Here is a 21710-nt window from a genome sequence, read left to right as displayed (position 1 = left end):
CACCAGTGTTTGAACGCAACACATCAGACAAATCACAGCTTCCGTGTCTGCACCTGCAAGGTGAACGGACGGGAGGGGATAGCGTCTCGCCCCTCCCACCAGAACAGCCCAGTGCTCTTACTCCTCCCTGCGAAAGAAGATGAAACTCTTGTGCTTCCCCCTTTCGGTTCGGCTGCTTCTTGAAGTTTCCTTTGCCCTCTCGAAGTCCATGGGAAGACATACGAAGTGATTCTTGTTCAAACTATAGGTTTCAAAGCTATAGCTGGGTAACTCTGCACCTTCGTGTCACTCGAGAGAACAATGGGTGGTGGATGAGTTACTTTGACGGGCACACAGCGAGGTTTCGGTAATTACAACCATATTCCAAGCAAATTGTCATGTATTCTGTGTTCTGGGGACATATGTTATGGCTAAAGCCCAAACTGTGGCTAATCTTAATATTAGAGCCAGAGAAATCTGTTTCGAATCCATAACATCTAACATTTGCCAGAGTAGATTTGTTCATCAACGGGGCTTAAAGAGGTATAATTCACACATGTGCAATATTACTAAATGCTGAAATTGAACGATTTAAATATCCCGGCAACTATTGCAAAGCGGTTGTTGGAGGAGCATTTAACATTAGCCAGAACTTCCCTGGCTAACGTTCAGTTTACACCAAAAGAATGAGGGAAATTTGGGCATCCCCTTGGGGCGAGGGTCACAGCTCCCTCGATGTGTACAGCAGGGCACTAGTGAGAGCAGCTCGGGGTACGGCTTTGGAGGCTGTTTTCCCTGAGAAGACCTATAAACACTGACTGGATCGAATCAAGAAGCAAACAGATTCCTCTGGAGGTTTTGGGAGGCATCTTCTCTCAGAATGTTTACAGTTTGGGGATCTTTTACTTGACGCGCATGGCCCCAGATTCTCCTCCTGGCCACATACCCTCCCAGACACAGACGGTAGACTGGAGGTAACCAGAAGATGGAGTTAACAGCACACACACACACACACACACACACACACACACACACAGAGAACGTTCCTGGGATTCCCAATAATCAACATTTCAGACATAGTATAAAAAGGAATAAAAAATTATTTTAATCATACCAAAAAGCCAAACCAAAGAGGAATGGTTCATGGAACTTACAGGATCCCAATCCAGCACTGGGGGCTCTGCCCAGGGTGGGCCCAGCGCCCCCGGTCCCGGGGCAGATGTCAAATCCCAAGAAGATGTCGGGATTTTGCACCAAGTTCTTGGTTTGGCTTTTCTGCCTAAAAACCTCACTGATCTGAAATAGTTAAAGGTGAGATATGGGCGCGATCTACGTTGAGTCCCCACATCTAATATGGCTGGTAGGTTTGTCTTCTCCGCAGTCTTAGGGTCCGTGACGCCTCCCCCCAGATTGTCTTATTGGAACCGCCAATGAGGGGAGCCTGAGCTGGACTTAAGCCCAGAGTGTGCCATAAAGGCTTCCATTTGGCATTTTCAACAAGAAGCCATCAGAGATCATAGGAAACACTAGAAGCAGGCACGCACTGTTCAAGGTGCTTCGACACTCTCTTCAGGTTCCGGTTCTTGAGGAAGCAGACTGGGTGTGCCGGCCCAGCATGTCAGTCAGAGAGCCCCCACACTCTGGTAGCAGAGCGCCGGGGCGTCCGTGTTCTCCCCGTCCAAGCTCAACGTTCAGACCTCCGCCAGGCCCGCTTCATAAGCTGCCAATGTTGGGGAAGCTCTTCAGTTTCTCCGGAAAGTCGTCTTTGTAGAGAACTGGGTCAGCCCGGTGCTCCACCACCTTAAGAGGCATGGTCCCAAAGACGGACGCGAACTTGTTGATGCACTCAGACCTGAGGGGTTTGGGGAGAGAGGCAGGTGATGGATGAGTGGGCAAGGAGTGAGGAAAATGGAGCAAATATTCAAGAGACTGACAGATGAAAGCAAAACACGTACTATTCAGTACTATTCAGTATCAACATAAGAAATCCTGGGCTCTTACAAAAGGGTGAGAAGGTGTGGACAGCAGAAGTGATCTGGGGGGACCGTGACCATTGTTCAGGGGGGAGAAAGTGAACAGGGGGTGCTGTCTGGAGGCCACGGGCCTGCAGAGGTCAGAGTATCTTTTCCCTTCCCCCTCAAATTCCAGTCATTCTTCCCCCTCAGTACACACAGGCCTCAAACCAAGGTGGATTCACTGCCAACAATTCTTAACCCCCTGCGTGCCAGCTGAAGAGAAGGCGAAGGGGGAAAGGGTCCTGCATCTGAGCTCCAGCTTCCTGAAGTTTAAAAGGCCGAGGGAAGGACCTTACACCTGGAGCAGTGGAAGGCAGAAGGTAACAGGTGGGGAACCTCACCTCCGAACAATAAACCCTTCCCTCACTCAACCAGCATTTAAGGAGCACAATCCCTGAACTGCTGGCCAGCGGAGAGCTGCCGTCCGTGCCCGCCGATCCCAGGCCAGAGCGAGCAGTGCCATCGGGCTCTGTGATGGAACAGCCTGGCAGCTCTGCGGGAGGGGAGACGACATGTCCTCCTCTCCGTATCACCCCTGGAGCCCCGGAGCAACCTCCTCGGGGCGGAGCAGGCCAGGCACACTGGTGGGAAATCGTTCTGGTCACTCCGGACCAGAGGGGAGAAACGAGCCCGTGAACGTGGCTTCAACCTCCAGGATGGATTTCGGAAAGGTCAGTACTGTCTCCCCTCAAGTCAGGCCCAGGCACCGGAGAGCTACGGTAAGAACAAACCAATCAGACAGGACCATTTACCCAAGAGGGGCCGAATTTCAAGACACAGACCAGAAGTCTCTTCCGTCCTGAGGTTCCAGGAGCCTTGTCTCAAATTATTTTCATCTACAAGTGTTTGAGTCTTTGGAGCTTTAGGAAGAAACCAATTTATAAGGAGCCAGGCGTCAGTTCTTTCCTCTCGGTCATTACGTTTCTAAAACAATGTGTTACCGTTCCATTCGGAGCTCTTCTGGCTACCACCACCGTGTCCACCACCGTAAGTCAACAGCGAAGAGGTCTCAGAGGCTCCAGGCTGTGCTACAAGTGCGCTACGGAGATGAGGAACCCCCTCTATCATGCCAACAACCCTACTGTTACTCACATTTTACACTGGGAAGACTGAGATATGGAGAAGCTGAGTAACACCTCCAAAGGGCACCTAACAGTAAGAGGCAGAACCAACGCCTGGAAGTCTGGCTACTGAGACTAAAAAATCTTAATGATGAGCTGATACGAATTTATTTGTGAATAAAATTCCCAAGTCCAAGTGGAGGGGCTGGAAATGAACTGCTGAGCACCTATTATGTGCCAGATAATTTACAAATGTCATTTCTCTGATTCATTGAAGCAGGCCCCTTGGTAGCCCCAAGAGCTGGTTTATAGGAGCTTCCTGTTAGGGGCTGAGCAGTTAAAGCTGAGGCCTGAAGCCCCAGAGCTGGCAAGTGCTGGAGCTGGGTCTCTAATGCAGGTCTACACGGGCAAGTGCTGGACCTGGGTCTCTAATGTGGGTCTACATGGGCAAGTGCTGGAGCTGGGTCTCTAATGCGGGTCTACACGGGCAAGTGCTAGACCTGGGTCTCTAATGCGGGTCTACATGGGCAAGTGCTGGAGCTGGGTCTCTAACACAGTCTACACAGGCAAGAGAGCCTTTGTGCTTTCCCTCACACTACCGTAACTCACGGGTAACGACCTTCCCTCCTGCTGGCAGTCCTGTGAGACTCAGGAGGTGGGCGTCCGAGGGGATCCCCGGGAAAGGCTGAGGTGTCTCTGCAAAGGGGTACTGAGTGAGCACAGTGACTTCCCTCTCCTCCAAGCATAGGGTCAAGGCAGTGGCAGACAAAGTCAGTCTCTCCAAGGTCTTACTCTTGGCAGGCCTTCTGCCTATAAACATGGACGGATTCTTCCAGTTTCCAGTCATCATGCCTGTGGACTCTGGCCAGCCAAGGCCAGCCGTGCCCAGCACAGGGACCAGTGAGTTTGTATTAAAGAAGGGCCACGGTTCTTGGCAGAGGACAGTGGCTCCACAGCCCGCTGGAGAGCACTGAGGACAATGTCTGCTCTGTAACTAGATCTGCCAACAGGGCCGGGCCACAGGCAAGAGGCCACTGGGGCGCAGGCCAGCTGACTTGCTGACAGCTGCCCCTGGCTAACCCAGTCCTAGTGAGTGCTTCTTTCTCTCCACACAGCCTGACCTGGGGAAGCTGTGGGCCACGGAGTGGTAAAGGTTCCTAACTCCCCAGCCAGGTACGAACAGTAGTTCCCTACTTTCTTCTCACACAGGGGCTCTGGGTTGGGCCGCAGGCTGGGGCAGGTGGTGAGGCTGGTCGCTTGCCAGTGGCTCACCTGAGCTGTCCTGTCAGTGGTCCATTCAGTCAATGCTCCCCTGGGTTGGTTTTCTAATCTAGTACGAGTGGACTAAGAACCACTGTCTTCCTCTGAAGTGCTGGAAGCGTCTGCAGGAGAAGGACTCCCGGTTTTCTGTTTTCCTTGTAAACACATCCAATTACCTAAAGTAACCTGGAGCCCTGGGGACAAATGCTGGGGAAACTGGGAAGGAGATGGATGTGGCCCGGCACCAGGTTACAGGCTTTCCAGTGTTATTACCGCAATCATCTCCAGGACAAAACACAGTGTTTGGTACAAAGATGCTCAATAGGGATTTGTTGAACCCATGAATGGACACTGTAATTTGATAGGTATTAATATACCTATTTTAGGAGACGAAAAGACTGGAATTCAGGATAAGGCAAATCAATTTTGTTAAGTCAGCTACTAAGTGGCAAACCCATAATTTGAACAAAGATGGGCCTGAATAAAAATAGAATGCTCTTTCTTCAGATCACTGTTCTCTGCCATATTGCCTTAACTTGGTGAAACGACTGGTCAAAATGGACAGTTACAAAGACTTTTGTCTTTCTGGTTCTTAAAGCATTGACAGCAGATCCTGGAAATGGATGCTGGGCAGTAAAAGCTATGCTCCTACACAACCGAGATTTCTGCTCCGAGACCCCAAATATAAGAATAAATAAGCTTATTAAACCATAAAACCTAACACAAGGTCGTAGCTTGCAGACTGGTTAACTTCTTTTGCTGTTTTGTGCAAACTGTGAATTCTGCAAAGGAAACTGTTTTTTAAAAAACCCCAACAAATGAACAATTCTACAGTTGTAACTCCATCTCTTGGTCTACCCAGGATGGCTTAAATCATGCCTTCCTCCCTCCCGACCTAAGTGCCTCATTTAATAATTTAGTGATTCAATCTTTAATCCAAATAGTTTTGCTCCCAGTTTCTGATTTCAAGATTGATTTCCTCTGTTCCCTATCGAGTTTCTCAAAAGGGTACTCTACATTCACTAACTCCACTTCCCCAAACAGACTCACACGCTATAACCCTTAAGCCCCATCACTTTATGGCATTATTTTTTTTCAAAGTCACCACTGAGCATTTAGCTCAAAGCCCTCTTTCCCATGTTGCGTGCTCCTCCCTTGCTTCTGTGCACCGTAGACACTGCTTCGCTCCTGCCTTCTCTTCAGTTCCTCTTTCTGTCTCCTAAATGTCAGTTTCTCAAGATTCTGCCATTGCCTTTTCTCCAGTCAATGGCCATCTCTGGGCAGATGTCTTTCCAGTATCTACTCTTGTTTTCATCATCTTCCTGAAGCTCTAGCTGCACGTTTCCAGGTGTTTGCTCTCTATCTGTATCTGCACACACAGAGGGCAAGACCCGATCTTTCCCCCTCTTACTGCTCTCCGACCCGCAATTCGAATCTCTGCCTGCCTCATGACTTACACTGCTGAAGGTACAACCATCCACACTCGTCCACACTCCCTCCTCGTGAACCGCAGTCTCCTCCCAACTGTATCATTCACACCACGGACGGCACTACCATTTCTTCCTAACTTGAGATCTAAGCTCCCTCTGTCAATTCCTTCCCTATAACCTCTAGTTCTAGCATATCTTCCTTTGGGGAGAAACACAAACCCATGTCTCGGAATTTAATCCATCCCTTCCTTCCACACTCAACTTATTTCAAGCTTTCCAAATGGGCTTTCTTCAATTTCTTCACCTTCATTCCATTCTGGGCACTACTTCCAGAAGAATCTCAAAACAATACTTAGACCACACTGCCCTGCTCAAACACCTTCAGGGGCATATTGGAGCCTGAAGAACAAGTTCAGACTCCTTTAGTGGGCACTCCTTGAGGGCCTGGCAGCATCAGGCCAGTGTTCTACACTCTAGCCAGCCCAGACCCAAACTGCTTGCCAGATACGCCTTCACCCTCTGACTGAAACCTTTGGCCACCCTGTCTCCCCTGCCTGGGATTGCCTCTTTTTGCTCGGTGATCCTAGTGATCTCTGAAGGCTGACTTCAGGTGTCACCTTTTGCAAAATCATTCCTAGTAATCAACCTAGCAAGAAGTTGCTTCTCTTTCCTCTGATCACTGGTAACACTCTGAGTCTCCCTCACGGCACTTATCACGTGAAGCTTTAGACTGTTACACACATGTGTGTGCATGCATTCATATTTATTGTGGTTAATTATAAACTCTGACAGCATCTGATTCAAGCCTCACAACATCTGGGCAGTCGCCTATTCTATTTTCAAAAGTCTATTTCCAAGAGAAGCCCCCACATCCCTCTCAGTTACTTTCTGCAGTGTTTAATAATAATTCTATCTAAATTACATCTCTCTCGCCGCATGTTAAGTCTCTTTATATTTGTTATGTCAGGGGTGCTAGAGGAGTTGTTTAGCCTTAGCATGAACCGCAAGGCCATCATCAGGCCAACCTTTCACCCTAAATTCCTATCTTATATCTTAGAACCTTACCATTTTAACTAAGCCCAATCAATTACCCAATTGCTTAATGCTATGAATTCTCCCAAACATGCAGAACGGAGGTAGGTTTAATAATAATTTCATGTAGTCCAATATGACTGTAACTGATGTCTCTTCTAGATGAGCTGTGACAGTTAATATCACTGCCCTTGACTGTGTAATTCCTATGATACTGTGACAGATAGTTCCCAAATTACATATTATTTCGCACTGACAGCCGATAGAAGTCATGTCTTTTGGGTAAGATATTTATATATGAAAGAGTAAAGGATTCTTTAGAGGGTAAGAATAAGAAATAAGAAGGAGGAAAGACTCATAGAAGAATCTAGACCAAGTGAAACAACTTTTTGTACAAAAAAACCCTCCAGGCTTTAAGGACTTGAACGTGGCTGAGACCCCAGAAATGGACGCTCCAAGAAGATCCAATAAGCCTGTGGAAACCTGACTCAGTATCTTATTCTGTAAGGACCACTCTAACACTCTCTGAGTGCTTGACAACAGTGTCACTGGATGTCCGAGCTTGCTGTCTCATGTAAGGAGCTGCCTTCTGGGAGAATTAGGTTTGATTAGGAAGATGCCAAGCTTGGGGACCTTTGCGTTACAAGAGGGAAGGATGAGGCCTACTCCAAGATTAAAACAGTCCTGTGGGAAGACATAGACCTCCCATATGTTTTATGCTCACTTACAGGGTTCAGTATCACATTCCACACAAAGTGTGCTTGTTGAGTAACTGACCAAATTGAAATAATAGGAGTATCTCAGGGCTGCCTTGCTCACCTCTCTCTCTCTCTCTCTCTCTGTAATGGAAAGAGCTCTGCTTTCAATTCTGTTCTTGGTAGGTGTTTTGGTCAGCAAAGGTAAATTGTCTCTGGGTCTGGTTTAATTCTTCCTAATGAAACCTTTACTGTCACATGGAGCATCCTGCAAAACAGTCTAGTACTTTCTTGGAATTAACTAGCTTCCAATCAAATGACTGTGGACGGTTAACGGCTTCATCCACATGGAGAACCCGACTCCTGGAGCTTAAGGCCAGCTATATTTTTAAGACCCTTCCAGCCATTACAAATTGAGTGAGGAGCATTCCAAATTAATTCTTTGGGTGACCTGGGCTTGAACTAACCCAATTCCCACAGTGCCAAAGGAGGTGACTATGGCTACCAGCTGCTGTCCTTATATCTCCAGCAAGTCCCATAAACAGGCCCAAAGCAGGAAATGGGGATCAGAGGCTAGGGCAGACTTCTGGTTAGAGGCTCACTCACCTCTCCACCATGTGCGTCTGGTCAAGTGAAAGCCCATCAATGGCTGTGCACTCAGGACACTTGAATTTCTTTCGCGGAGTTACCTGCCAGAGAAGGACACAAATACACCTGGTTGTCAGTGCCAAGGACAAGAAAATCATGCTTGTGACACCACCGTGCGTGCTTCTGCTCTGTAAGCCAAGCTGCCTCCTCCCTCCACATGCACACTTACGCCCGTTGTGGGCTCGCGCGCGCGCGCACACACACACACACACACACCTCACCGTTCTTCCATTCAATTCTGTCTGGCTTGGCCAACAGCAGAACTCACAAGGGCCCAATAAAAAAGGCTTGGAGGGCTTTTGCCTTCTGTAACTGGAAAGAAGTGGTGATGACAAGCTCCTTAATTCCTGTTTAATGACTGTTTTCTCACTGCCAAGGTCCTTGTATAAACACCATTTGTTCTTGCAGCCATAAGGGCGATGAAATACAGCTTCCCATAACTTTCACCGTAACCTTAGTTCCAACAGGCACTCATTTTCCCTCTTCCAGCTAAAGGCAAGCACTCTGAGCAGCGCCATGGTCTTGAAGATGCCAGGTTATTTTGCAATTCCCTCTGATCAGGGAAAAAACCCAATGGTCCCCCTCACCATCTGAATTCTTTTCCCTGCCTTTCCCTCCTGCGCTCCCAAACCTTCAACAGCTAATGATTTTCTTAGCAAACCCAGGGAGACTATTATCCTAACCTAGTGAAGCTAAGTAAACAGTAGTGAGATGGGGGGTTGGGGGAAGGAGAACAGCACACAGATGGTGGAATGACTTCACAGAGTAAGCAGGCACAGCTAAAAATATCTTGAAGCACATCAAAAAGCAATTTTGGAGATAAGAGGAGTTCTTTTAAAATTAGTTTTCTGATTTACATGCTTTTTCTTGCGGTGAGCGCTGACAGCGTCAGAGGGCTGGGGGAGGGGAAGGCCCGGACCAAGGTCACAGAGCACAGATGAGGACTCTTCCTCTTTCCTTAGTCACTTTGGTTTAATCCAGCTTCTCCCATCAACTTATAGCACGAACAATCACCGGGGATGCCATACCACACGTCTAGTGTAAGCTTCAGTATGGGAAGACTCCAGTACAGGAATCTGGCCTAGAAGCATTGCCTATTTTTCTATGGAATTCTAATCCAGAAGGAAACAGGGTCACGACAATTCCACTCATAAAAAAGATGTAAACTCTCTTTGTATCTGGCAATCTGGATTGAGCAAAATCTGTGTTTCAGGAATAGACACTACAGATACAGAGACATTACAGATACAGAGATCCCCATGTGATTCTTACGTACTCTCAGCTTTTAATTTGTTATGGGAAAGGTAGTTTCAAAAAAACTGGTGACTGGTATTTAGAACAATATTTAGAAAAACTACAGTTGTAACTGGACAGGGTGTATTATCTTCTCAATATCTTTAAAAATAAAACCCAGCCACCCTGAGAGAGCTGTAAGTTGCATTCTTTAATTAACAGATTTAGATTCCAAATCAGATTTGAGAATACAATTGAAGGTTTTTAAAAACATAATTGGTAGACTGACCACCCCAGCCTTTATCTCTAATACTGGATATTAGAAACTGTAACAAAGAAACCATAAAGGTGCCTGGGGGGCTCAGTTGGTTAAGCGACTGCCTTCGGCTCAGTCATGACCCCAGAGTCCTGGAATGGAGCCCTGCCTCGGGCTCCCTGCTCAGTGGGGAGCCAGCTTCTCCTTCTCCTACTCCTCCCACTTGTGTACCCTCTCTGCTGTCTCTCTCTGTCAAATAAATGAATAAATAATATAAAAAAAAAAAAGAAACCACATAAAAAAAGAAAACGTTTAAATTTTCAAAGCCTAGCTTTAATGTTATAATGTGATTGCATCAATCACAGAATCTGAAAGCTAGAAGGAGCTTGAAGTTCACATAATCCAAAGCTTCATTTACATTCATGAGAACGTCTCAGGCTCAGAGAAACAAAAACTTACTCGAGATCACGCAGTTGGTGGCAGAGCTGGACCGGGATGTCTTACCTTGATAACAGCTTTCCCTGTGACGTTAGCCACCAGGAAATTCATGGCAATGTCTTCACAGTTCATATGAGCGTCCACCCAGTTCTTGATGTCGCCGGGCATTTTATAGGTATACAGGTAATTAAAATACTGTCAGGTGAGACAAAAAGAAAAAAGAGTGAAACACCGGTGCCCCGTGGTTAACAATCGAAGGATAATTTAATCATGGGGACATGATTCTGTTTAATCATGAGGACAAGCATTCTGTTGTAAGATTAATTACAAGGCTGTAAGAACTATTAGAATGCTTTTTTTGGTCAGATGACCAAGAATCTTTCACACTGTCATTCTTTTAAAAATCACCTATTGTAAGCAGAGGAGAGACAGAGAGTGAAGCCCTTGTAGGATGCAGGCCATTTGGACTCATATATCATATGTTTAATAAATAAAATATCAGTCAGAGACACACTACACACTGATCTCTACTCGGTTCTTCTTCTGGAGGCACAGTGCTCAATCCTGGGCTCTACGTTCTGCCTACAGACTGCAAACAGAAACAGAGAGAACCTCCCGGTATACTGACCTGCAAAGGTGTGCACTTTTTTTTTTTTTTTTTTTAAAGATTTTATTTATTTATTTGAGGTAGGCAGAGAGGCAGGCAGAGAGAGAGGAGGAAGCAGGCTCCCCGCTGAGCAGAGAGCCCAATGCGGGGCTCGATCCCAGGACCCTGGGATCATGACCTGAGCTGAAGGCAGAGGCTTAACCCACTGAGCCACCCAGGCACCCCAGGTATGCGCTTTTTGAAGTAAAATACAAAATGAGGCAATTCTGGTTTTTTTTCCCAAAGATTTGTTTATTTTAGATAGATTGTGTGTGTGCGCGCATGCACGTGTAAGGAGGGGGAGGGGCTGAGGGAGAGGGAGAGGGACAAGCAAGGCTTGGAGCAGAGCTGAGTGCGGAGCCTATGCATAGCTTGAACCCAGGACCCTAAGATCGTGACCCAAGCCGAAATCAAGAGACAGACGCTCAACCCACCGAGCCCCAAAATAAGGCAATTCTGAAGCTGCCACAGTTCTGAAGCTCTACATGTATGAGATAGTGTAGAAATTCATTGGTGGGGGAGCCAGTGTACAAGTGAATGATCATAAACCCTACGAATTATAAGCCTCACTTTACTTATTTAATTATTGCTAAGAACAAAGCCCATTTCTGGACTGAGAACCCTGAAAAACAAACAGCAGGGCTGAGAAAGCAACATGCCATCACTGTCCCATAGCTCCGCTCCTTGAATGGCCCTGGGGTGGCCAGAGACGTGCAGGACACTCCTAATGGCAGCAGCCCGGGCTGCTGCTGACGACGGAGCAGGTATCACGGTTCAAGTCAACCCCACACTCCCAGCGGTGCTCTACCTTCAACCTGAATATTCTAAAGTCCCAAGCATCCTCTTTCAACCTCTCCCTAATAAAAAAGTCAAAAACGTGAAGGGACCATTCTCAGAAGAAATATAAAAGACACAAAAGGAATCTCAACCACAGTAGTGCAATCAGAGTGAAAACAGTAAGATCCCTTTTCACCTTTCAAAACAGCTCAGTCTCGTTTTCCCTTTCTACATATTTCATGCAAGTGGGGTTATAGTAAGATAGTTTTATATTTTGTTTGTGGGAAGATAAATTGGGGCAAACAATACTGAAAACAATAGACATATATATATATATATATCTTAAAACCTCCCCCAAACGTTCATTCCCTTTGCTATGATTCCACTTGTAGAAATCTATCATAACGATCACACATATAAACAGTTGTGAAAACAGATACTAATTGCTACTAAAGCATTAGCTATTAAGCATTATCTAAAATTGCCCCCAAAATCTGAGGCTATCTAAATATCCAGAGCTAGAAGAATAGTTACACATAATTTATGGGTATTGGTACAATAGCATATTAGCAATTATGTGATGAAGGAATGCTGATGTTAATAACTCATAATATGTACAAAAATCAAGCTAATGAGGATATTTACAACGGTCTACGTGAATAAGTAAATAAAAGGCAAACTGGAGAAAACATCTATACAATAACGATGGTTATCTGTAAGGGATTGGATTACGAGTGACTTTCGTGTATGTGTGTGTCTTATATGATAACATTTGTTATGAATTTTCCATATTTTCTATTATGAGCATGCAGTATTTGTATAATAAGAAAAATAACTTTAAAAAAATCATACAACATAGCCTTTCTTTCTTCCTTTTTTAACTGAAGTGGAGTTGACACACACGACAGCGTGGCGTCTGGAGGCCCTCTGAGGAGGACATTTTTCCTGAACTCAGCAGAAATTCAACTGGGCCACACAGAACAAGCATCGTGTGTGCAGTGTTGTCACCTCAGACCCACTTGCCCAGCCTGCCCCCCACCTTACCTTGTGATAAAAAGCTGCCCCCGTGAGCACCATGGACACCTCATTGGTCCACTCAGACTCGTACTTCCACTTACTCATCTCGTGGTCCCAGAGGTGCAGACGACCGGGGTAACCCACCAGACGGTCAGGAAACTCCCGCCAGACCTGAGAGAGAAACACATCCAGTTCAGACAGCGAGCAAACCCAGTGCTGCATCACCCAAATGGTACAGAAGGACTCCCAGAGCCAGATCCTCACCAGCTAAGGTTGGAATGGGCTTCTGAAGAGGTCTTCAGAAAGGGCTATTCTACCAATATTCGAAGGTATGTATGGGCTCTAATTTCCTCCAAATCCTCCTACCATTGCTGGGCAATTTTAAGTCACGTAGTAATAACTCACTTATTTGGAACAAAGTAGAGAATCCCCTAACAAAAGAGGAAGGAAACAGGTGCCATTCTTCATGCGCACACACGAAGAACAAATGGACCCCTATAACTCAACTGTCCTCATGTTTTTTTTTTTTTTTGAAGATTTTTTCATTAGAGAGAGAGAACAAGCCCACAAATGGGGCTGTAGGGGCGAGGGGACAGGGAGGAGGAGACTCCCCACTGAGCAGGGAGCCTGACAAGGGGCTAGATCCCAGAATGCTGGGATCATGACCTGAGCCGAAGGCAGAGACGCTCAACAGACTGTCCTCATTTATAGTAAGTCTGGTAATTCTGAAAACTTCGTCTCTGTTTGTAAAGATTTATTTATTTATTTATTTAGAAAGTGAGGGAGTGAGCAAGAGGTGGGGAGGGGCAGAGGGCAAGTCTTAAACTCAACACCCAGAGCATCGCCCCATGTGAGGCTTGATATCATGACTCTGAGATCATGACCTGAGCTGAAACCAAGAGTCAGATGCTTCACTGACTATACTATCCAGGTGCCCCGAAAGTCTGTTCTAAAAAAAAAAAAAAAGTTTTAAAACCCTAATTCCCTGGAGCACACAGCCATGCTTACGACCTTTTAGAAGCCTCGCATATAGAGAACGCATCTCATTCTATAATCTATAACATACTGGAAACAAAAGCTTGATCTCCTTATTTGGTAAGACTCTTAGATACTGTTTTATGAAACAGAATCTGGTATACTGGGGGTGGGTTACTTCCAGTATCTTTCCTCGTGTATTTCTGTATAAGTCAGTCTAACTTTAGTTGAAAGCAGAGGAAGTTCGTGCCATTACGGAGTACTGCCCGCTTAGCAGCTCTTCACGGTACCACTTCTCAGCAAGCAGGATTCCTCATTCTTTACCAGGCCTCGGAACAAGAGAGCTCCCGAGGGTCCGATCCTGTGCCCTAGTCTCCTCTTTAAACAAGCTGAGTCATTTCAACTAGTTTCAATCACTTTTAAATACCTCCTCTAATCTACTGACCTCTGAATCTGTTTGGCCTAGAGTGTTCCTGAGAAAACCAACTACTTAATATCTTCAATGGGATAAACAATGGGCATCTCAAACTTAACATGTCCAACACATAACTCTTGAGTCCCTGTCCCCGGAGAAGCCGTTCTCTCAATCCTCTCCATCTCACCAAATCATCTACCCGACTGCCCCAGCCAAAAAGCTACAAGTCAGTCTTTATTCCCTCCTCTCCTTCTTCCCCACACCCCATCCATCAGCAGGTCCTGCTGGCTCTACTTCTGACCACCTCCGGCCAATTCTCCCGCCCCTCTCTCTAGCTCAAACCACCATCATCCCTCACCTAGACTGTTGTTAACAGGCCTCTAACTCATGTCCTTGCTTCCACACTCGCCCTTCCAAACCATTATTTACACAGTGTCTCTAACAGGACTATTCTTAATAGAATATTAGAGAACAGATGGTCCCTAACTGACAATAGTTCAACTTAACAGTTTTTCAACTTTACGATGGTAAAAAAGCAAATTTTTGAATTTGAATTTGGGTCTTTTCCTGGGCCATCTCCCATGATGCGGGGCACCAGCAGGGAGTAGCAGCTCCGAGTCAGGCCCGCAATCACCAGGGTCAACGATCAGTACACTTAAAACCATCCTCTACTCAAACAACTCTTCTGTTTTTTGCTCTCAGGATTCAATAAATTATTTTATTATTATAAAGTACTTTACATTACTTTATAAGTACTTTATTATTTGTAATAATAAATACTTTAGTATTATACTTTATTATTTAATACTTTATTATATAAATACTTCATTTTTCTTAAATACTTTATTATTTACTTTATAGTAAATTAATACTTTATTATTATAAAACAGCCTTTGTGTTAGATGATCTTGCCCAACTATAGGCTAATGTAAGTGTTCTGAGCATTTTTTTTTTTAACATTTTCTTTATTTTAGAGACAGACAGAGAGAGCACACAAGCAGGGTGGGGAGCAGAGGAAGAGGGACAAGCAGACTCCACACAGAGCTGGACGTGGGGCTTTATCTCACAACCCTGAGATCATGACCTGAGCCAAAATCAAGAGTTGGATGCTTAACTGAGTGGGCTACCCAGGTGCCCTAATTCACAACAGTTTTATCAGGTAAGCCTCTGCTAAGCTGAGAAAGATCTGTTTGAGGGTAAATCAACCAACAGGCTGCATCCTATTTTATGTGTGTATATATATATACATATATACAAAAGTATTTTAAATTAATGTTATCTTCAGCACGTATTTACCCTCACATATATGTCGTATGGTCATACGCTGCAGCATGTGGGGGCTTCCCCAGTGCCCACATGTCACTGAGCCGGGGACAATGTACCGTGGCTTTCCCCAGGGCAGAGGTGGTGTACAAGCCCCCCGCCCCCTTTGGTAGTTTGCTAGGGATACTCTAACGAAGTCACCACACCAGGTGGCTTATAACGGCAGAAATCCAGAACTCTGAAATGAAGGTGTGGGTAGGGCCACGCTCCCTCTGACTCCTCTCAGGGCCTTCCTTGCTGCTCTCAGGCTTCAGTGGCTGGCCGTCAGTCGTGGGCATTCCTTGGCTTGCGGATGCATCACGCCTAACCTCTCTCTTCATTCGGCCTTCCTCCCTCTGTGCATGTGTCTGCATCTGTGGCCAAATTTCTCCTTTTCGTGAGGACACCAGTCTGAGTGGATTAGGATCCACCCTTACAACGTCATTTTAACTCGTTACCTCTAAAGAGATCCTATTTCCAAATAAGGTTACTAAGGGTGAGGATTTCAACATAAGTTTTCAGGGGGAACACCCCAAAATCTTTAAGAACTATTCTACCCCTGAAAGGAAACAAAAATGGGCTCCTGCTGACGAAGAATAAGAGCCAAAGTCCTCAGCATCCTCTAAGGGCCCAGCCGCTCCCCCCCCCCCCCCTTGCCACGTTCTCCCACACTTCTGTGGCCCTTCTGCTCTAGAATCGTGACCGCTCATCTCCTTCTTCTGCCTGGAATGTCGTCCCAGCTCTCCAGAAAGCTAGTTCTAGTTCATCAGTCAAGTCTCTGCTTAAATGGCACCTACTCTCGAGAGGACTTTTCAGACTTTCCTACCCAAAGTAAACACTGTCTCCCTCCCAGCCATTCCTCATCACATGCCTTCACCCCAGGCTTTCCTTCACCAAACGTTCATTTTTGGGAATTGTTCTGGTTATTTATTGTTTCCTGATCGAGCACCTATTTTCCTCCCACAGAACTGGATCTCCACGAAGACAGAGCTCTGTCTGATTCGCTGTGGTTTCCCAAGCACAAAGAGCAGTGCCTGCGCAGGACAGCGTTCCACTGACACTCACGGAACGCACAGATGGGCACGACCTCAGCAGGCAAAACAGCTGAGACTAAAAGGAGGGACAGAAGATCCTTTCTCTTTCCCTCGCAGGCAGAGCCAGTGTTCTCCTTAATTCAGAAAGGAAGTCTGCGGCAGTCCTGATCAACAGTTACCATCAATAATAATGTGATATCCCTTGCACGTGAAGATCACAGTAATAATTCACCAGGGCTAAAGCACATGTTTTAAACTGCTTTTCCAGAAGGGGGTAAGCGGTATTCGCTGAGTCATTCCACTGTCCTCCCCGGTCCTCCTGTGATCGTCCACATGCTTTAATGGGATATCCGACCTGGGTCTTGAGCGTGGTCTGGGGTTTCCTTTGTGTGAGCCCAGGGCACCTACCAGGCCTCTGAAACCCACAGCCTTGGCCTCATTAACACCATGTTGTACCCAACAGAGTTAATCAGCCGCAGCCACCATTGTACTAGCTGCAGACAGATGAAGCCGTGTCAGACATTTCCTCAGATGTGTGAGGCTGCTGCTGTGCTCCTACTCTGGGGCTTGGATTTCAGCAGATTAAAATAATAGGATACTATTCTGGCTTTATAGAGCCCAGAGCAACAACAAAGTCCCTGAGCCGTGGCTTCTGTTCGGTGCGCAGCCCAGGCGTGCTCCCGTAAAGGCACTGGCAGTTTCCTTCTGTCAGCAGCAAGCACCTGCCGCTCGAGTGGCACCAGTACCATGGTAGGGACCAGTGGTTCCCCTCTGTGGGCTTACAGGGGTTCTGAAAGGCTCCAAGTGCACGCAGGTCACGGTGCCACCCACAGGGGATGGGCGCGGTGGGGGAAGGGCTGGGTGGGCCAGGGAGGGACAAGTTCGGTCAGTCCCCTGCAAGCTGGAAGCCGCCTTTTCCTCCACCCTCTGGCTACTTTGAGTCTACACAGCTCTCCAATCCATGCACTGTCCCTAGGGTCCTTCTTTTCAAGCTCCCATCTGCAGCCACCCTAATAACACTGGCTCCATGTTAGGGTCAGATGTGGTTAGGATTTCAATCTTCTTCCCGTTAGCCGAAGCCACTTATCAGACTTCTCTCCACAGAGACTTAACTGGGTGACACTGGGTCACTGAGTGCTGAACTACGCCGTTCTGAAAGCATCCGAGGTGTTCTGAATTTCAGATTCTTCTGGAGCCGTCAGTGAGCGCTGTTCCTCACGCGGGGCCTCCCTGCCCTTGACTTACTCCAGGCAGCTGGATATAATCAAGATAGCATCCTTGTCACTTCATCTATAACTCCGCAGCTGACTACGGGATCAAAACGGAGTGGAGCCGAGCAGGATGGGCCCTCTCTAATCGAGCCCCAGTGCAGCACGAAGGCGATTATGTAGACAGTAAAGCGTCCTCCCAGCCAGAAGAGCGAGAACTCAAATTCCACCCCCTCTCCCGCTGACTGCCCACCTCCCTTTCTTTCAGCTCTTTTCTTTTTACCTTAGGGAAATGCTCTGGGGTCAGCCTTTTGTCATTACTAACAGATGCCTTTATATATTCGAGGAGCGGGGCACCTGAAACTTCACATTCTAGCCCCGGAGCTCTGGTAACAGTGCTCCACTGGCCATGCCCGGGTCACGGCACCATTACTCAACTGTGTGTCTGCACTGTTCAAGTTGTCCGCACACACCGTCCTCGTGCAGTTTCAGTCATGCGCGACTCTGCAGACAGAACCTCTATTACAGCTCAAGGCCCTGGTTGGGGGCTCAGCAATAACTGAATGGCTCTTCCATTCGGGGCTATTTCCACGTGACTATTCAAGTAGAGATTGTAGCAACATAATAGCACGCTCTGACCGCTTTCCGCTACTCCAATGTTTACAACCTCGGTGCTAACCACTTACGGACATTTGCTCTCCTCGGCACTTCCAGCCGGACATTTGCTCTCCTCGGCACTTCCAGCCGTGCTCACTGGGCTCTTTGCCGAGTAATCTATCTATTCTTGCTCTCTCTTTCTCTCTCGATCTCTCTCTCTCCCCCCTTTAACTTCCGGAGGTCTTTTGTGGCTTCCCCTTGCTAGCTGGTCAGACTAGGTCTTCCACCTTTGTTTCAAAGCCACAGCGCAGTCCAGATGACATGCTACGAGGGCGTGTGCCATGAGCTCCGGGTGAGGCGGACACCCCAGAGCCGGCTCTGCCCTCGAGGAGTCGTGCAAGCCACCTGTCAGTTCGCCTGTTTTCGTTTCGCCATCTGCAAAAGAGGGGTCGGGTGATGTGCCCTCTAATGTCCTTTTAGGGCTGAAATCTTTGTATCTTTTTCCTTACTAACATATTCCCATAGAAACAAACTCACTGACTGTGATCAGTTGCAAGTCGCACGTTTCTGGAGTACACGGCCTCTGTTATTTAACTTTGGCTTACGATGCCATACACATACGGGTACCCAATAAATGTTCCTGCAAAGAGGCTAGCTAATGCACTCAATCTAAGCCAGCCTGGAGAGTGCATTTTAAACACAGGGTGTGTGCTAACCATAGTCAGATTCAGGAAACGGACCAGGGAGGGGCGAAGGGGGAAGGTGTAGCAACAGGTGGTGCCCATCTGGGATACACAATTATGAAATCACAGGTCAGCTTTAGGAGAAAAGTAACTCTCTGAAGTGGCTGCTATAGTCATCACACTTTCAAAGGCATGGTTCCACAGGGATATTGCTACTGGGTAAGAGGGTTACCATATGTACCAGGAATCAGGAGCCCAGAGACAGACCAAGAAGTAGTGAGAGAAATACAGGGAATATTGATCCAAGGCACATCAAACTGCGCTGGGGTTTCCCGCCTCTTCTTGCACACGACCCCTGGGTTCTGTCAATACCTCACCATCAAAGTAGAACAGAACTCGAGGAGCCAACCCAAACCCTGTGGTCACATGCCTGGGCCAGCGGGGGCAGAGCAAGGATCCCAATTCCAACTTGCAACCGTCTTTGAATCAGTGGCCCTTCTTCCCTCAGGCTTGTCTTGCCTGCTGCCCAGATGGGAAGGGGCTAGCTGGCTGCATTCCAGTTCCACACTCGTTTCCACGGAGGAGCCTGTTATCAGATTCACTCTCAGGCCTCTGGGAACTGAGCTCACCTTTTATATTTGGCATTTCCTGAAACGAAGTGGAATGGAGGGCTTCAGCCTGATTGGCTCCATTTTCAGCTCATGCTTTTCATCACACTGGTGGCTGGCAGTTTTGGTCAAGGGGGTGTTTTGCAAAAAGCCAAAGAGCCTCTGTCCACGCCTGGGACACAATTAAATGCTAATGCTAGACATCTAGAGCAAGGGAGCCCTGAAGTTGTCACCCCGAGTTCCCTAATGCTGATTAGTTTTGACAAATACATGTACATGCTGTGTTAAGTATTAAGATTTACCTGTTAGATCACTTCAGTCTGCCTGAGAGACTTTTCCAACCCAAAGCAGCGGTCTGCTTAAAATAAGCCAAGCAGGAAAGCCAGGATCATGGGAAGGCTTCTGGGATTTGGGTAGAAATCCCATGTGCCCCAGTCTGGCTGAAGGTCAGTGCCTTGGTTCTGAGAGACAAGTTCTCCATTCCTTTCAAGTTTTTTCTTCAGGCTTAGGGCAGTGAGGAGGCAAGAGAAACAGGCTGGGGTTGGTCAGGCTTAGTGGAGGAATGTGTGCTGTCAAAATCGTCACAATTAGGAAGACACTGCCAGAGGAGGTGGCTCTAAACCATTCTCCTCTGCCTTATTTGCCCCGGCTCACCAGATGGCACAGCCTGGTGCCTTCTGTGGACAGGAAGGAGAAGATTCACACTTCGCCAGTCTGAGCTGCTGACCCCTACCCACACGACCTCAGAGATTTGCAGCTAAGACCGCTTGGAAGACAAAGCTCATTCGGTCCAGCTCCCTCGCAGTACAAGCGAGAAGCCAGAGCAGGAGAGGAAGTGGCTCTCCCAATAACACACAGTCAGTTCAAGCCTAAGGTCGGGCCTAACTCCCAGTCTGGTCCACGAAGTCACAGGATTCCCCACTCCTCTGAGTCTCAAAGCACCTCATCTCCCCAAGCTCAGTCCCTCACTTGGGAGACAGAATCAGGTGACAGTGTGTGAAATCACAGTGTCTGTGTTCATCACCGGTGCTAGTGCAGGCATGGGAAGAGTCACACGTGCACACCACCCAAGCTGAGAGTAGAAAGGGGTAGGGAGAGGAGGTGGGGAGACCCACAAAACCCTTGTTCCCTCCTGGTACTTGTCTTCTAAAAGCTGAAGCCTCTCCAGGAATGTGGCTCCCATTTAGCAAAGAAAGCCACATGCGCACGCCATGAAAAGAAGGAGCCCCTGTCAGTTGTGGAACAGTCCAGTGGGATCCCACACAGGACGTCCATGGGCCCATTGGAGCCCTGTAATCTGTGAGGCTCCAGCAGAGAAGGAAACACAAGCAAAACGCTCCTGAATGAAAAATTAAACTCCACTACTATTTTTCACAAGGTAATGAATCCCCTAAGAGATAATAACAAAGGGAAGGAGAGACGGGAGTCTGAGGCGACGGGAGGAGGAAGGGGTGGGTCAGGACTGGGTCGTGGGTTTTCCAATCTCGCACTCCTTAGGACCCACTAAACATGAAATCATTTTTATTTCCCTAACCTCAACCCTGGGGAGGGGGATACTGTTTCTTAGTCTGGCCTCAGGGGATGCTTCAATGAAGTTAGAAGAAGAATAGTGATCATAAGTCAAATGGCTACTCTCTTTAAATCCCACACGAGTGGAAACAGAGATTTTAGTGTTTATACAAAACCGTTACTGAGCCTTCAGAATTTCCAGTTGATTTTGGTGAGGCTCCATTTAAAGGACTGGGGACCAAAGACGTGAGCTCTGTTCAGCAAGGGGAGAAACTCTCTTTACTTCGAGTCACTGCCCTGGGTGAGTTCCACCACTTGCAATCAGGGATGCTACCGCAAAATGGCCAAAACCCTGTTTTCTTCTCACTGTGCAAAGGGAAGACGTGCCATTGACCATAACTCCGTAACTCTGGCTGAAACATCAGTGTAGCTCCAAAATGATTCTGTAATGAGTTCATTCAGCCTAATGCCCTCCCGATATGTCTGCTTAAACCCCACAATGTCCTGGTGGGGAAAGTAAGCCGTCGAGGGACTCTTTCAAATTATTTATTTATATCCCACACATTTCCAAAAAATGACTTGGGGTGGCTTACAATAAAAGGCCAAAACTAGAATAAAATCCAAACCATCAAAAGGAAGGATTCCTCAACGGCATTTAAAAAAAAAAAAAATACAGAGCTGTTCATCCACCTTAAAAATATCAGTCCTAATAACAAGTTTTGGAAAGGCATTCCAACAGCAAGCTAAAATAATAAAGTCTGGGGATGGAGAGATTTGAATATTCCTATTTATTAATTCATTTATGCACTCGACTCACAGATACCTACTGAGCCACCATTGTTTTTTTTCCTTGAAAGAATTTGAGATAATTGGAAATTGAAAAGCAGTTGTA

General features: G+C 46.9%; 1 protein-coding gene across 1 annotated transcript in view; it reads right to left on the bottom strand.

Annotated features, from left to right (window-relative positions):
• Positions 1-1061: 1061 nt before the first annotated feature.
• EXT2 (exostosin glycosyltransferase 2) overlaps positions 1062-21710 on the bottom strand; it is a 140335-nt gene continuing 119686 nt past the window's right edge. Inside the window, exons 11-14 of the mRNA XM_059140388.1 lie at positions 12515-12658; positions 10114-10242; positions 8079-8161; positions 1062-1831 (exon numbers count right to left, since the gene is read on the bottom strand). Of these exons, the coding sequence (XP_058996371.1) occupies positions 1693-1831; positions 8079-8161; positions 10114-10242; positions 12515-12658 (495 nt within the window). The 3' untranslated portion in view covers positions 1062-1692. The remainder of the gene's footprint in view (positions 1832-8078; positions 8162-10113; positions 10243-12514; positions 12659-21710) is intronic.

This window comes from Mustela lutreola, chromosome 1 (assembly GCF_030435805.1).
Source record: "Mustela lutreola isolate mMusLut2 chromosome 1, mMusLut2.pri, whole genome shotgun sequence".
Classification (NCBI taxonomy): Eukaryota; Metazoa; Chordata; class Mammalia; order Carnivora; family Mustelidae; genus Mustela; species Mustela lutreola.
The sequence above is the reverse complement of the archived record's forward strand: the minus strand, read 5'-3'. Positions and strand labels throughout refer to the sequence as shown.